At 46.0% G+C, this 15,312-nt stretch overlaps 1 protein-coding gene and 1 long non-coding RNA gene across 4 annotated transcripts in view; one reads left to right on the forward strand and one right to left on the reverse strand.

Annotated features, from left to right (window-relative positions):
• Positions 1-2,944: 2,944 nt before the first annotated feature.
• LOC120912940 lies at positions 2,945-13,717 on the reverse strand. Its single transcript, XR_005743465.1, has 3 exons — positions 13,361-13,717; positions 6,240-6,530; positions 2,945-3,101 (listed from the first exon to the last, which is right to left on the reverse strand). It is a non-coding gene; the product is annotated as an uncharacterized LOC120912940 (long non-coding RNA).
• Positions 13,488-15,312, forward strand: part of GNG7 (G protein subunit gamma 7) — a 110,394-nt gene continuing 108,569 nt past the window's right edge. For 2 of the 3 annotated variants that reach the window (XM_040322648.1, XM_040322647.1), the window contains exon 1: positions 13,595-13,900. In XM_040322648.1, coding sequence (XP_040178582.1) covers positions 13,742-13,900 — 159 coding nt within the window. In that variant the 5' untranslated portion in view covers positions 13,595-13,741. The other variant, XM_040322649.1, reaches the window with a different exon arrangement.

The raw sequence follows: 15,312 nt of genomic DNA on the forward strand, positions 1-15,312 counted from the left end.
ATCTTGCCTCTTCTCCCATGCAGCCAGCGAGTTGAGAAGCGGGGTGAGGGGGCGAAAATGACTTCTTACCAGGTGGGGCCTCTAGTTATTTGGGGGGCCCTTCGCAGCTTTGCGGGCCCTAAGCGGCTTGCATAGTGAGCCTATAGGGCGGATCGGCCATGCCAACCATTGTGCTACTGAGTCCATATGTGTAACCAACTGCTGGGCTGAGCATACTCTCCTTTTACTGTATATTGACTTAAGTTGGATTATTTAAATCTAGTTAATAACACATCTACATTAAATAAAAAATTGATCTCACATAAAAAGATCTTAAATAGAATGACCAACCAATTATTATGCCCACAAACATGAACCTTGAAACATCTATTCTTGAACTGTATATATACACAACCTGAAATAAAAAGCACATGCCGCAAAATAATAAAAACAAATACTCAGAGTACACATGAAAATTACTTACGTCTTATGAGGACTCTTCGAATCCTTTCCAGCTGCTCCGGGTCTCTTCTTTTCAAGTCTGACCACCTCTTCCTCAACTGATCCCTTGACCTCTGTACCCCGAATTTCTCATGGAGAGTCCTCCGTACCTTCTCCATGATCTGGCCCTTTAGCTTCTTGGTTTTCTTGTAAGGCCCTATTAGACAATCATAGTTCTCCTCTTCAACAATGGCAACCATCTCCACCATCTCATCAAAGGTCATTCTGGTGGCTTGTTTCATGCTCCTGCTCCTGCTCCTGGTGTGTGCCTGGCCTCTCTCCTTACTTGTGGTTGCAGCTTCCTGTCTCTCCTGAGTCTCCTCCATTATGTCTTCTTCAGTGAAGTGCATTGACCGACCGAAAAGGGGCGTGCCAATTACTAGAACGATCGTCATAGGCAGGGATACGTGCAGAGCTTCCCGCATGCGCAGTGTATAAAGGGCTATTGTGTGAGTTAGAACGTCGTTCGCAGTCGGTAGAAAACGTCGGGAAAACGATCGTGCAGTACGACGATACGAAACTTGATTTTTGGACTTTATGATCAGTGGATGAGTTTGTGGGTTAGATATGGGGAGAAAGCTAAGGCTTGACTGACATTATTTTTTTGGGCTGAATTTTGACTTGCAGAAATAATGGAGGCCTTCAGAGAACAGGAGTTCTTCACAGTATTTGTTCAAAGGGGGCCCCGGATGGCAACCCCCCTTTTTTCTAGAATTTTTATTTCCCAAAAGAATAAATTATTGAGCCAAGATCTGGCATTGTAATGGCCCCCCCACCCCTAAAATAATCGACATATTGTTGCCACAGAGCACGTGCACTTTGGGGGGCCAAGCCTGTATGGACAGTCTCACGGGCCACCACCACTGGAACATCAGTGGCCTCATCAGGCACAAGTGTCATGTAGTTTGTTGAGGGTCTCTTTAGGAAATTGTGCAATATGCAGGAGCAAAGTATGACATGGTTCTGATTCTACTTAAGAAACCTACAGTCCTTATCTTGTTTGCAACGCATGTATACTGCTGTTCAAAGTATCTAGGGCCAAAAGTTCTTGTCAGGGCCGATCCTCACTATAGGCTCACTATGCAAGCCGCTTAGGGCCCCGCAAAGCTGCAAAGGGCCCCCCAAATTACTAGAGACCCCGCCTGGTGAGAAGTCATTTTCGCCCCCTCACCCCGCTTCTAAACTTGCTGGCTGAGTCATTTCAGACAGCAGAACACCCCCTCCCCCCGCTTCTCAACTTTCAACTTTGTGACATGTCACTGTCGTCAGCGCCCCCCCGATTCTCATTTATAATGTGCCATGTCATTTTGCTTAGGGCCCCAGGGAGGTCAGGATCGGCACTGGGTCTTGTAATGACCTGGGGGGAGTGGTGGCAGGGAAACTCATGCTATTTTTTTCAATGATTTTTATCCATATTGCAGGGACCAAACATTACATTAAAGCCGCAAGCAGTATTAAATTACTTTTTTCTGAGAGTATTCTCATGTTGTGGAGGGACATTTCTAAACACGTGCCACTACTATAGACACCCAGCAGGTACCATATTTAAAGGAATTTTTTTTTTCACTTTAAGCATCATTAAAATTGCTGCTCAAGAAAAAACTACAGTTTTTTTTATTTATTTTTTTCCATTGATACATGTTCCCTGGGGCAAGACCCGGGTTCTCAAAGACGTTTTCCAACAATAACTTGCATATTGGGCTTTAAAATGAGCACTTTTGAATTCGAACGTTCGAGTCCCATAGACTTCAATGGGGTTCTAAATGTTCGCGCGAACGGTCGGTCTGTTCGAACGTTCTGGTGCGAACCGAACGTGGGTATGTTCGGCTCATCCCTATTGACAAGCATAACTACCACTTTTGGGTGGAATTCTGCGTTAAGTTATATTACCTGACCACTTGTATAGAGGCAACTATTACAGTACCCTGTTTTTGATACAATTGGTTGTTTTTTGTGATACACAAGATACAATGGGGGTCCATTAACCACTTGCTTACTGGGAACTTAAACCCTCCTCCTGCCCAGACCAATTTTCAGCTTTCAGCGCTGATGCACTTTGAATGACAATTTGCGCGGTCATACAACACTGTACCCAAATGAATCATTTTTTTCCACACAAATAGAGCTTCCTTTTGGTGGTATTTGATCACCTCAGGGGTTTTTATTTTTTGCTAAACAAACAAAAAAAGATGGAAAAAAAAAGAAATCATGTTTTATATTTTGTTACATTTTTCTGCAAACAGGTAATTTTTCTCCTTCATTGATATGCACTGATGAGGCGATACTAATGGGCACTGATAGGCTGCACTGGTGGGCACTGATAGGCTGCCCTGGTGGGCACTGATAAGGCGGCACTGATAGGCACAGATAGATGGCACTGGTAGGTGACACTGATAGGTGACAATGATGGGCAGCACTTATGAGGCACTTATTAGTGACTTTGAGAGGTGGCACTGTGGGCACTGATAGGCACTGGTAGGTACTGTTGTGCACTGACAGGTGGTACACATGGGCACAGATGAGCTGTCCGCAGCTCTCCCTGATTGACACCGATGTCCCTCTGTCTTCTGCCGAGGACGTCTTTTTTTTACATGCCAACACTGCACCAGAGGGAGATAGTTCTGTAAATGAATGTAAACAGAAATATTGTGTAATTTTAAAAACATTCTAGCATGCTTTAATTCACAGAATGACCTCTCTCTGGTGAAATGTTACAATTTATCTTCATTCCTGAGCTCAGGCTCAGGGTAGACATTTTTAAACTGATACATTGTGTACTTTTAATTTACTGGCCAGTGCAGAGCTCCACTCACTGGCTGCCTACACCAGGTGAATTAGTGAATTGACTTTAATGATTTGTCTAATTTGTTTGAGGCATTTACCTCACATTTGATATTTTACTTTGATGAATTGACTCTTTCATTATATCATGCAATATTTCTGAAAAAATAGTCAGGGGACCTTCATATCAGGGACTCAGGCGGAGTCCTTTACTGAATTCTCTTTAGGGGATTTGTAAAGGCATATTTAAGATAAAAGCCTTCTATGTGCAGCAGCCCCCCAATAGTTAAAGCGGGGGTTCACCCTTAGAGGGCACTTTTCCCCCTTAGATTCCTGCTCGTTATTACTAGGGGAATCGGCTATTTATTTTAAAATATGTGCAGTACTTACCCGTTTACGAGACGCATCCTCTCCGTCGCTTCCGGGTATGGGCTTCGGGAATGGGCGTTCCTTCTTGATTGACAGGTTTCCGAGAGGCTTCCGACGGTCGCATCCATCGCGTCACGATTTTCCGAAAGAAGCCGAACGTCGGTGCGCAGGCGCAGTATAGAGCCGCACCGACGTTCGGCTTCTTTCGGTTACGAGTGACGCGACGGATGCGACCGTCGGAAGCCTCTCGGAAGGCTGTCACTCAAGAAGGAACGCCCGCTCCCGAAGACCCATACCCGGAAGCGACGGAAGAAGATGCAGCTCGAAAACGGGTAAGTACTGCACATATTTTAATATAAATAGCCGATTCCCCTAGACCGAACGAGCAGGAAGCTAAGGGGAGATTTTTTTTTTTTTTTTAAATGGGTGAACTCCCGCTTTAACTGAGCCCCATCTTGATCCAGCGAAGTTGCACGAGAGACTCGACTGCCCAGGACTCTCCCTACTCACTGGCTGAGACAGCAGCAAAATACCATTGGGGGGTGGGGATGGGCCACGATTCAGTGTCTGAATGGACACAGGGAGCTGTGGTTCGGCTCAGGTGCCCCCATAACAGGCAGCTTGCTGTGGGGGGCACTCAACCGGAGGGAGGGGCCAGGAGCACCGAAGAGGGACCCACGAAGAGGAGCAAATAAGTATGACTTGTTTGTTATTTTTAACAAAAAAAAAAAACCTGAGACTTTAGTATCACTTTAATTTACAACTTTGTGTAAAAAACAAAAGCATTTTGTTTCTGCATTTTTCGAGAGCTTGTGACAGAAAAAAAGAAAACATTTCAAGACTCATTATGCCTCTAAGAAAATATATTGGGGTGTTAACCCTCCAAAATCTGGTCATTTTGTCAGTGTTTTTGTCCTTTCCTCCAATGTGCAATAGGTAGTTAAGAAATGAAATGCCTAATTTATGCCTCTTAAAAGCTTGAAGGTGCTCCTTGGATTTTGGGTGCCATTATGCAGCAAGGCTGCAAAAGAGTCTCTAATATGTGGTAGCAGAATGGGTTTTGAGATTAAATTTTACCATGCCCATGCTCTGCGTGGGAAATATCTTAGTAACTGACAGCTGTGTGTAAAATAAAATACAATTTCATTTTTTTTCTCCGTTTTCTAAAAACTTGTGGCAAAACAATGTGATCTTCAAAAGACTCACTATGCCCCTAACTAAATTCATTAAAGTGTTGACAATGGGGTCATTCTGTGGGTGATTCTCCTGTCCTGGCACTTCAGGGCCTTGAGAAATGTGATAGGTAATCAGGAAATCAGATGCATTATTTGTGCCCCTTGAAAGCCTGAGGCCTCGTACACACGACAGAGTTTCTTGGCAGAACTCGGCGAGAAACTCGGTCAGAGCCGGATTCTGCCGAGAAACTCTGTCGTCTGTAAACTTTTGGCCCGATGGAGCCGCCGAGGAACTCGTCGAGAAAATAGAGAACATGTTCTCTATTTTCTCGTTGTTCTATGGGAGAAGGCGGGGAACTCGATGTGTTTGGCACGTCGAGTTCCTCTGTCGTGTGTACGAGGCCTAAAGGTGCTCCTTGGATTTTGGGCCTATCTATGCATCTCAGCAGAAAAAAAGGCTCACACATGCGGTATCCCCATATTGGGGATGAGTAGAAGAATGTGTTTTGGGGTATATTTATTTATAAGTAGGTATTATATGCTGCGTGGGAGAAATAACTTGTTAAAATTACAACTTTCAGAAACAAACACACATTTTCTTTTGCTTTCTTCATTTTTCCAAAAATTAGGACAAAAAAATTACAACTTAAAAAAACTCACACTGCCTCTTAACCCCTTCAAAACAGGGCTTTTATACCCACCTCCATACTTGGCCTATTCTGGCACTTCTCTCCTACATGTACAAATCATCATTCTTTTGCTAGAAAATTACTCAGAACCCCCAAACATTATATAGGTTTTTTTTAGCAGACACCCTAGGGAATAAAATGGCGGTCATTGCAACTTTTTATCTTGCACGGTATTTGCGCAATAATTTTTAAATGCCTTTTTTTGGGGAAAAAAATGGTTTCATGAATTAAAAAAATAACAAAACAGTAAAGTTAGCCCAATTGTTTTGTAAAATATGAAAGATGATGTTGAAACGAGTAAATAGATACCTAACACGTCACGCTTTAAAATTGCGCACACTCATGGAATGGCACCAAATTTCGTTACTTAAAAATCTCCTTAGGCGACGCTTTGAAAATTTTTACAGGTTACCAGTTTAGAGTTACAGAGGAGGTCTAGTGCTAGAATTGTTACACACGCTCTAACGCACGCGGTGATACCTCACATATGTGGTTTGAACGACGTTTACATACGTGAGCGGGACTAATGCGGGCGTTCGCTTCTGAGCGCGAGCTACCGGGGACAGGGGCGTTTTAAAAAAAAAAAAATTTTATTTTATTTATTTTTTACACTTTATTTACATATTTATTTTTTTTGATCACTTTTATTCCTATTACAAGGAATGTAAACATCCCTTGTAATAGGAATCGTGTGTGACAGGTCCTCTTTAAGGAGAGATGCGGGGTCAATAATATATACACTTACAGGTTCACAAGGTGAAGATGCCCGTTAGGGATGGGGGTGTCCTGGGGTACTCCGATGCTGCTCTGCGGGCTCTGGTAACGTCCCCTCGGCCATGGGGGTGTGGAATTTGGTCACTGGCTTCTCTGCCGCATCCACTTGACAAGAAGCTCCACACTGACCAGTCTGCAAAATGGAAGCAACGTCACCACGGCAGGCCCTTCTGCGCATGCACTTGCTCCTGGAGTCCCGTCCCTCTGCCTGGCGTGCGCTGTGTCTCCTCTGCTCTGGACCGGATCTCCTCCTTGTGACAGTCTAGCAGAGGCAGATGGGAGACAAAATAAGTAGGTCGCTGTTCGGCATAAGAAAAAAAAAGGGGCATTCAAGAGGTTGCAGGGTTGTTGCCTGAAGACCTCACAGTGGCTGCTTAGCAACACTTTTTAGAACATTGGCTACTGTGAATCTTGACTACGTTTTAGAGCTGCAGATGCACTTCCAGAGTTAGGAGCTCCAGTGGTATCAAACACTTTACTTAATGTAGAGATCAGTGGGAAATCACAGTTCTATTCACCCAGGAATCTCTTGATGCATATTATGTTTTTTTTTAGTACTTACCTTTTCTGAAGTCTTAAAGTGGTAGTAAACCCCCTGCAAGACAATGCATAATGTGCTAGTATGCATTTCATACTAGCACATTATGATATACTTACCTTAGAATGAAGCTCTTCCCCCAGTCTTCTAGGTTTACATGATGCAACCATCTGATTGGCTGCACAGCGATGACATCACTCCTGCGCATTACTGACAGTCCTCACAGCACATTGCTCACTGACTGGCTGTGCTCACTGCACACTGACTGGCTGTGCTCACCCCACACTGGACTCAGGGAGTGCTAAATGTCCATGGACTAGGGGGCGCAAACAGTGGCGTCTTCAGCTTTCATATTTAGGGGGGGTACATGGGGGCACAGGGACAAAAGTAGGGGGGCCAACTATAAAATGCAATTATATATTTCTCCTGGGGCCCTTTACTACGATCCCACAATGGGCCCTTTCACATGTTCTGCAGTGAGCTCCCTTCCTACTATACTGGGGCCCCCCAGGGTGGCAGAAAACAAGAGATATAGGTCACCAGCACACCAAGAAAATATAAGGGTCCAAAGCAGTGGGAGAACTTTCAGGGTTGCAAAGGTTGTCTTGCCACCGGGGCCTGGTGTTCTGCCCCTGTGAGGTTCCCCAGCTGTCCTGTCCCTGCTATTGACAGCGCTGGTCTGGCATCTGTCTCCTTGGCAGCGGCGACAGTCTATTAGGACCTAGTGCTGGTGACATCATGGGTGCATGCAGGGGAAGGCTGGCACTATTGGTTATAGAGGGCCAGATTCTCGTAGATCTCCGGCGGCGTAACGTATCTCCTTTACGTTACTCCGCCGCAAGTTTTACGGGCAAGTGGCTGATTCACAAACCACTTACCTGTAAACTTGTGGCGGCGTCCCGTAAAGTCCACCCGCACAAGCCCTCCTAATTCAAATGATCCTGGTAGGGGGCGTGGATCATTTAAATTAGGCGCACTCCCGCGACGATCGTACTGCGCATGCTCCGTCGGGTAAATTACACGGACGACTTACGCAAACAACGTAAAATTTTAAAATTGAGATGCGGGAACGACGGCCATACTTAACATTGAGTACGCCACCTAGGGGACATGTTTATCTTTACACCGCATATCTCTTACGGAAACGACGTAAAATCACTACGACGGGAAATCGTACGTTCGTGAATCCGCGTAACTAGTCATTTGCATATTCTACGCTGACCGCAATGGAAACGCCACCTAGCGGTCAGCGTAGATATTGCAGCCCAAGATACAACGGCGCTGGCCGTCGTATCTTAGGCATGTTTAAGTGTATCTCAGTTTGAGAATACACTTAAACATACGACGGCCTTAGATTCGGACTTACGTCGGCGTATCTGCTGCTACGCCGGCGTAATTCTTTGAGAATATGGCCCAGAGAGCTGAGCCCCCAGCTGGTCACCTAGCAGCAGTAATGCTGTATAACCTTCTCTGTTGACATGCTGATCAGATTGTGATCCAGGTAATGCTCCCAGTCAGATCTAATAAACACAGTGGCCCGGATTCAGAAAGGACTTACGACAGCGTATCTCCAGATATGCCGTCGTAAGTCCAAATGAGCGCCGTCGTATCTATGCGCTGATTCATAAAGGCAGTTACACCTGAATTTTGCCAAGATACGACCGACGTAAATCTCTTATGCCGTCGTATCTTGGGTGCATATTTACGCTGGCCGCTAGGGGCGCCTCCGTAGATTTACGTGTCGAATAAGCAAATGACCTAGATATGCCGATTCAGAAACGTACTTGCGCCCGTCGGATTTATCTACGCCGTTTACGTAAGGCGTATGTCCGTCGTAAGTTTACCCCTCATAAAGCACGGGTAAGTCATGTTAAGGTATGGATGTCGGAAACGTCGGAACAGCATCGTATTTTACGTCGTTTGCGTAAGTCGTACGTGAATGGGGCTGGGCGTAGGTTATGTTCACGTCGACAAAGCATTGAGCCGACGTATCTTAGGGAGTATTTGCGACGTGACTCTGAGCATGCGCGCGCATGCGCCGTATGATCGGACATGCATTTACATGGGGTCACGCTTCATTAAAACACAACACGCCCACTGCCTTGCTACTTTGAATTACGCGGGCTTACGCCGGCCCATTTACGATACGCCGACGTAACTTTGGGAGCAAGTTCTTTCTGAATACAGTACTTGCCTCTCAATGTTACGTCAGCGTAGCGCATAGGAGATGCGTTACGCCCGCTCAAAGATACTACAATGTATCTGAATCGCGGCCAGTATTTATTAGCATCAAGAGTACAACCACATATATATATATAATCAAACGTATGTTCCGCAGCCGTGTGGTGTGGGCTTTGATCAATATAATCTCTGATATTTAACACTGGGATTTGACTGGGAGCATCACCTGAATTGCATCCCGATCAGCATGTCAGAGAAGGCTCCACTGCTGCTAAGCAACCTACAGGAAACTCAACTGTCTACAACCAATAGAGATGGGCTAGTAATGAGTAGTAATTAACTCATCGGAATGTCATTATCTAAAAGAATGTGTATGAAGCCCCCCATTGTGTGATGTGTGGGTGGAGTGTGTCTTTGTCCCTGTGATTAACTGTAACATGCTTGTACTGTATATAACAAAGCTAAGTTACCATTAAAGGATTCATTCATTCATTCATTTTGGAACCAATACCAGAGCTTGTGTTGTCTCGGTTATTCTGGGAAATGAAATGGGTCGTGTCTGATGTCTGTTGGACTGTCGGATGCACACAGGTCCCAGAAGACAGCAGGGACCATTCAGAACATGCAGCGTGACTTGCGCATGCGCAGTAGGGAACCAGAAGTGAAGCCAATTTTTTTTGTGCATTTTCAGCTTTGCAGAAACACACTACAGCCCATTTATCATGGTTTCCTATGGGTCACGTTAACATCTGTAGATTTTATGGAAAGGGCCAGGGACTTTTTTCTGGTTTTTGGTTCTATAAACTAGCTCGAAAACGTGTATTGAAAAACGCAAAATACACCTGGAATATACAACCTGCATATGTGTGAACAAGGCCTTAGGCCCCTTTCACACGGGGCGGATCAGTAATGATCCGTTCCGTAAACCTCCGTTTGCTCAGCAGGGATCGCTCCGTTGATCCCCGCTGAGCCGGTGGATGACAGGGCGGTCCCCGAACACTGTGCAGGGACTGCCCTGTCTTTTCTCTGCTCTCCCCTATGGGGGGATCAGATGAACACGGACCGTCTGTCCGTGTTCATCCGATCCGCAGACGGAAGGAAAAATAGGGTTTTCTTCTGGCTGCAGAATCGGAGCATTGCGGAGGCAGGCGAGATCGGGTGTCAGCGGATGTTCATACCAATGTATGTCCCTTTTTCATCCGCAAACGGATGGATGAAAAAGCGGACATACGGTCCACAGGTGTGAAAGGGGCCTTGGAAAAAGACAGCGAGCAGGTAGGGTCATTTTATTGCACGTCTTTTATGCAAGTGCTGCTAGTTTTAGTAAAGCTTTACTGCTGTTTAACCCCTTCAGATCCGTGCTATAGCCGAATGATGGCTATAGCGCAGTCCTACTTTGCCAGGAGGCCGTCAATAGATGTCCTCCCCTTTGCACGCTCCTTGCACACCCTAAGCAGGGCGCACACTGTGATCACAGAGTTAATGAGACTCGGGTGATCACAGATAGGAGTAAGGGGCCGATCCCGTCCCCTTACCACGTGATCAGCTGTCAGCCAATGACAGCTGATCACGTGATGTAAACAGAAGATCGGTAATGATAGCGTGAGGAGAAAGAAAGCTGATCACTGGCTTCTGTACAAGGAACATCGGTCCCGAAGAGGAAAGATGCACAGCCATCTCATCTGTGCCCACCAGTACCGGCTGACAGTGCCACAAATCAGTGCATAACAGTGCCACCTATCAATGTCCACCAGTGGTGCCAATCATTGTCTCATCAGTGCCACCTAGCAGTGCCGATCACTGTCACCTATCAGTGCCATCTATTACTGCCACTTCTCAGTGCCCACTAGTGCCACCTATCAATGCCCTTCAGTGCCTCTTCTCAGTGCCGCCTCATCAGTGCCCACCAATGCCGCCTTATTAGTGCCCATCAATGCAGCCTACCTGTGCCCATCAGTGCACTGATAATTTTGTACTGTTTGTAAAATTTTATAACAAATATATAAAAGGTTTTGTTTTGATTTTTTAAACTCTGTCTTTTTTAACCACTTAAGGACCGCCTAACAGCGATATACGTCGGCAGAATGGCACCACTGGGCACAATCACGTACCTGTACGTGATTGTATAAAGCCCAGCGGTGGGTCCGAAGCTCCGTGACCTCGGCCGTGGGTCCCCGGAGCTGAAGAACGGGGAGAGCCGCGTGTAAACATGGCTTCCCCGTTCTTCACTGTGGCGCTGTCATCGATTGTGTGTTCCCTGATATAGGGACGCACAATCAATGACGTCAGACCTACAGCCACACACCCCTACAGTTGTAAACACACTTCAGGGAACACATAACCCCTTCAGCGCCCCCTGTGGTTAACTCCCAAACTGCAACTGTCATTTTCACAATAAACAATGCATTTTAAATGCATTTTTTGCTGTGAAAATGACAATGGTCTCAAAAATGTGTCAAAATTGTCCAAAGTGTCCGAAATAATGTCGCAGTCACGAAAAAAATCGCTGATCGCCACCATTAGTAGTAAAAAATTTTTTTTTTATAAAAATGCAATAAAACTATCCCCTATTTTGTAAACGCTATAAATTTTGCGAAAACCAATCGATAAACACTTATTGTGATTTTTTTTACCAAAAATAGGTAGAAGAATACGTATCGGCCTAAACTGAGGGAAAAAAAAAACTGTTATATATGTTTTTGGGGGATATTTTATTATAGCAAAAAGTAAAAAATATTGCATTTTTTTCAAAATTGTCGCTCTATTTTTGTTTATAGCGCAAAAAATAAAAACCGCAGAGTTGATCAAATACCACCAAAAGAAAGCTCTATTTGTGGAAAAAAAAGGACGCCAATTTTGTTTGAGCCACGTCGCAAGACCGCGCAATTGTCAGTTAAAGCGACGCGGTGCCGAATCGCAAAAAGGGGCCTGGTCTTTTACCTGCATTTTGGTCCGGGTCTTAAGTGGTTAACAAAAAACAAAAACCGCAGAGGTGATCAAATAACACCAGTACCACAGAAAGCTCTATTTGTGGGAAAAATATTATAATCATTTCATTTGGGTTTAGCATTGTATGACCGCGCAATTTTAGTTCAAAGAGTGACAGCGCCGAAAGCTGAAAATTGGTCTGGGCAGGAGGGGGGTTTAACCTCTTCCCCACCGCGCCATAGACAAAAGACGTCTACAGCGCGGTGGAGTTATTCTGGGAGGAAGTCCCTGGGACGTCCTCCCAAAATCCTTCACTCGCGCGCCCCCTGATAGCGGCGGTTTACCACGTGATCGCTCCGTCAAATGACGGAGCGATCACTTGTAAACAAACCGGCGTCATGTAATGACGCCGGTTCCTCCCTCTCCTCTCTGTACCGATCAGTACACTGTGAGAGGAGAGGGGGGAGAGCGGGTGGCAGCAGCAGCTGCTGTGGCTGGATCTGTGACAAATGCAGTCACAGATCCAGCCATCCATCCTTCCCTGCGCAATACTCTGCAATAAAATCAATACTATGAAATAACCCCCCATACTCTGCAATACCCCCCATACGCTGCAATAGCCCCCCCATACTCTGCAATAACCCCCCATACTCTGCAATAGCCCCCCTATACTCTGCAATAGCCCCCCCATACTCTGCAATAACCCCCCCATACTCTGCAATAACCCCCCCATACTCTGCAATACCGCCAATACTCCGCAATACCCGCTAATATGACAGAAACAAGATTTTTTTTACAGAATTGTCAGTGTTTTTTCTTTTTAAGCGCAAAAAATAAAAAACCCAGAGGCGATCAAATACCACCAAAAGAAAGCTCTATTTGTGGGGGGAAAAAAGGACAACAATTTCAGATGGGCACAATGTTGTATGACGGAGTAATTGTCATTCAAATTGTGAGAGCACCGAAAGCTGAAAATTGGTCTGGTTAGGAAGGGGGTTTAAGTGCCCAGTGGTCAAGAGGTTAAGTGCCCAGTAAGCAAGTGGCGCTTTTTGGACGCTAGCTGGGGCGCTTTTAACCCCTGCTAGCGACCAAAGAAGGGGTTAAAAGTGCCTATGTTGCGGCACTTCCAGATCGCTTTTCAAGTGCTTTGGAAGCACTGCCCATGCATTTCAATAGGCAGGGCGTTTTGGGAGCGCTGTATACAGTGCTCCCAAACCGCCCCAAAGATGCTGTTTGCTGGACTTTTACTAACCTCCTGCAAGCGCATCGCCCGTGTGAAGCGACACACTGAAATTAATAGAAGATTTCCAGCGCTATGATGCCTAAAAAACGCCTCAGCGTGAAAAGGGTCTAATGAGTCTCTGAGGTGATTTCAGTCAAGCAACAGCCATACAAAGCTACAAATGAGCACACATTTCATATTTTTACTTGAATGGTGCTTATACCCTTCCATATAACAGCTCATAGACAGAGTTCAGTCACAGCCCCATTTTTCCCCCACCACCAAGCCCTGACAGCACGACCGCTCTCCTCTCTCGTTCACAGACACGCAATCCTTCCAGCGTGCGGGCGCGCGAACTCCATCCCAGGCCCTGCGCGCCCCCGCCCCTCCCCTCACACACACACACTCCTCAGATAGAAAAGGCGGTGGATGCTGCGCCCGGAGCCCGCGGGTGAGAGGTCATGTGACTGGGGAAGAGGGCGGAGGGGACCCGGAATTACTCAGTGCTTTGCGCTGTATAGTAGGCTAATTGGTGTTATGGGTCCAGTGTTTGTACACGTTACATGCTTCTATTGGTATACTGGCTTGGTACACTGTGCTGGTAATGACAGGCGAATGCTCTAGGCCTCCACACATCGTTCCATGGTTACAGCAGGTTTGGCGTTGCTGGGGACCATTTCTGAAGGGCCTGGTTATATGGACAGCAGGATACCTGAGTGACTGGAGGTTATCTGGCAGCTCCGTGTGCCTGCCATTGCTTCTGGTAGGCATAGTACTTTGTATGCACGATTCTCTTCTGATTTGTAGTTTAACCACTTGCTACCCAGGCCAATTCTGACATTTTGCTCCTACATGTAAAAATCATATTTATTTATTTTTGCTAGAAAATTACTCAAAACCCTAAAACATGTATGTTTTTTTTTTTTAGCAGAGACCCTAGGGAATAAAATGGTGGTCATTGCAAATTTTCATCTTGCATGGTATTTGCACAGTAATTTTTCAAACGTGTGTTTTTGTGGGGGGTGTGGGGGAACTGTTTCATGCATAAAATAAAAACAGTAAAGTTAGCCCAATTTTTTTTTTTTTTTGTATAATGTGAAAGATGATGATCCGAGTAAATGGATACCTAATGTGTCACACTTTGAAATTGCGCACACTGGTGGAATAGCACTAAACGTTTGTACTTAAAGTGGAGGTTCACCCGGAAATTGCTATTTTCAACCTTAGATTGATGCTCATTTAGTCTAGGGGAATCGGCTAGTTTATTTAAAATCGAAGCTGTACTTACCTTTTTAGAGGGCGATCTTCTCCGCCGCTTCCGGGTATGGGCTGCGGGACTGGGCGTTCCTATTTTGATTGACAGTCTTCCGAAAGGCTTCCGACGGTCGCATCCATCGCGTCACGATTTTCCGAAAGTAGCCGAACGTCGGTGCGCAGGCGCCGTATAGAGCCGCACCGACTTTCGGCTACTCGTGACGCGATGGATGCGACCGTCGGAAGCCTGTCGGAAGACTGTCAATCACAAAGGAACGCCCAGTCCCGAAGACCCATACCCGGAAGTGGCGGAGAAGATCGCTCTCTACAACGGTAAGTACAGCTTCGATTTTAAAACAACTAGCCGATTCCCCTAGACAAAACGAGCATCAATCTAAGGGTAAAAAAAAATGTATGGGTGAACTCCCGCTTTAACCACTTCCCGCCCGGCCTATAGCAGAATGGCGCCTGGCCGGTGGTTCTGTTAGCCTGACTGAGCGTCATGATGTCCAGCAGAATAACATGCCGGCGTGCGCCCGTGGGGGCATGCAGCGTTGGCGATCCGAGGTGTTGTGTGTCACTCTGACACACTGCATCTCTGATCGTTGTATGGAGCTTCTGACGGAGGCTCCTTACCACGTGATCAGCTGTGACCAATCACAGCTAATTATCACGTGAACCAGGAAGTGACGGTAAACAGCATTCCTCGGTTCACGCTGACAGGGAGAGCCGATCAACAGCCCTCGCTGTCGGGGGGGGGGGGGGGGTTTGTGCTGATATTCAGCACATTCATTATCGGCACAGCCCCATCAGATGTGCCACCACAGCTGCAAATAAGTGCCCTATTAAAAAATGGATGTCAGTGCCCACCACAGTACCAATCAATGCCCAGCAGTAAAACCTTTTTAGTACCTGCTTATC

This window comes from Rana temporaria, chromosome 1, assembly GCF_905171775.1.
Source record: "Rana temporaria chromosome 1, aRanTem1.1, whole genome shotgun sequence".
NCBI lineage: Eukaryota > Metazoa > Chordata > Amphibia > Anura > Ranidae > Rana > Rana temporaria.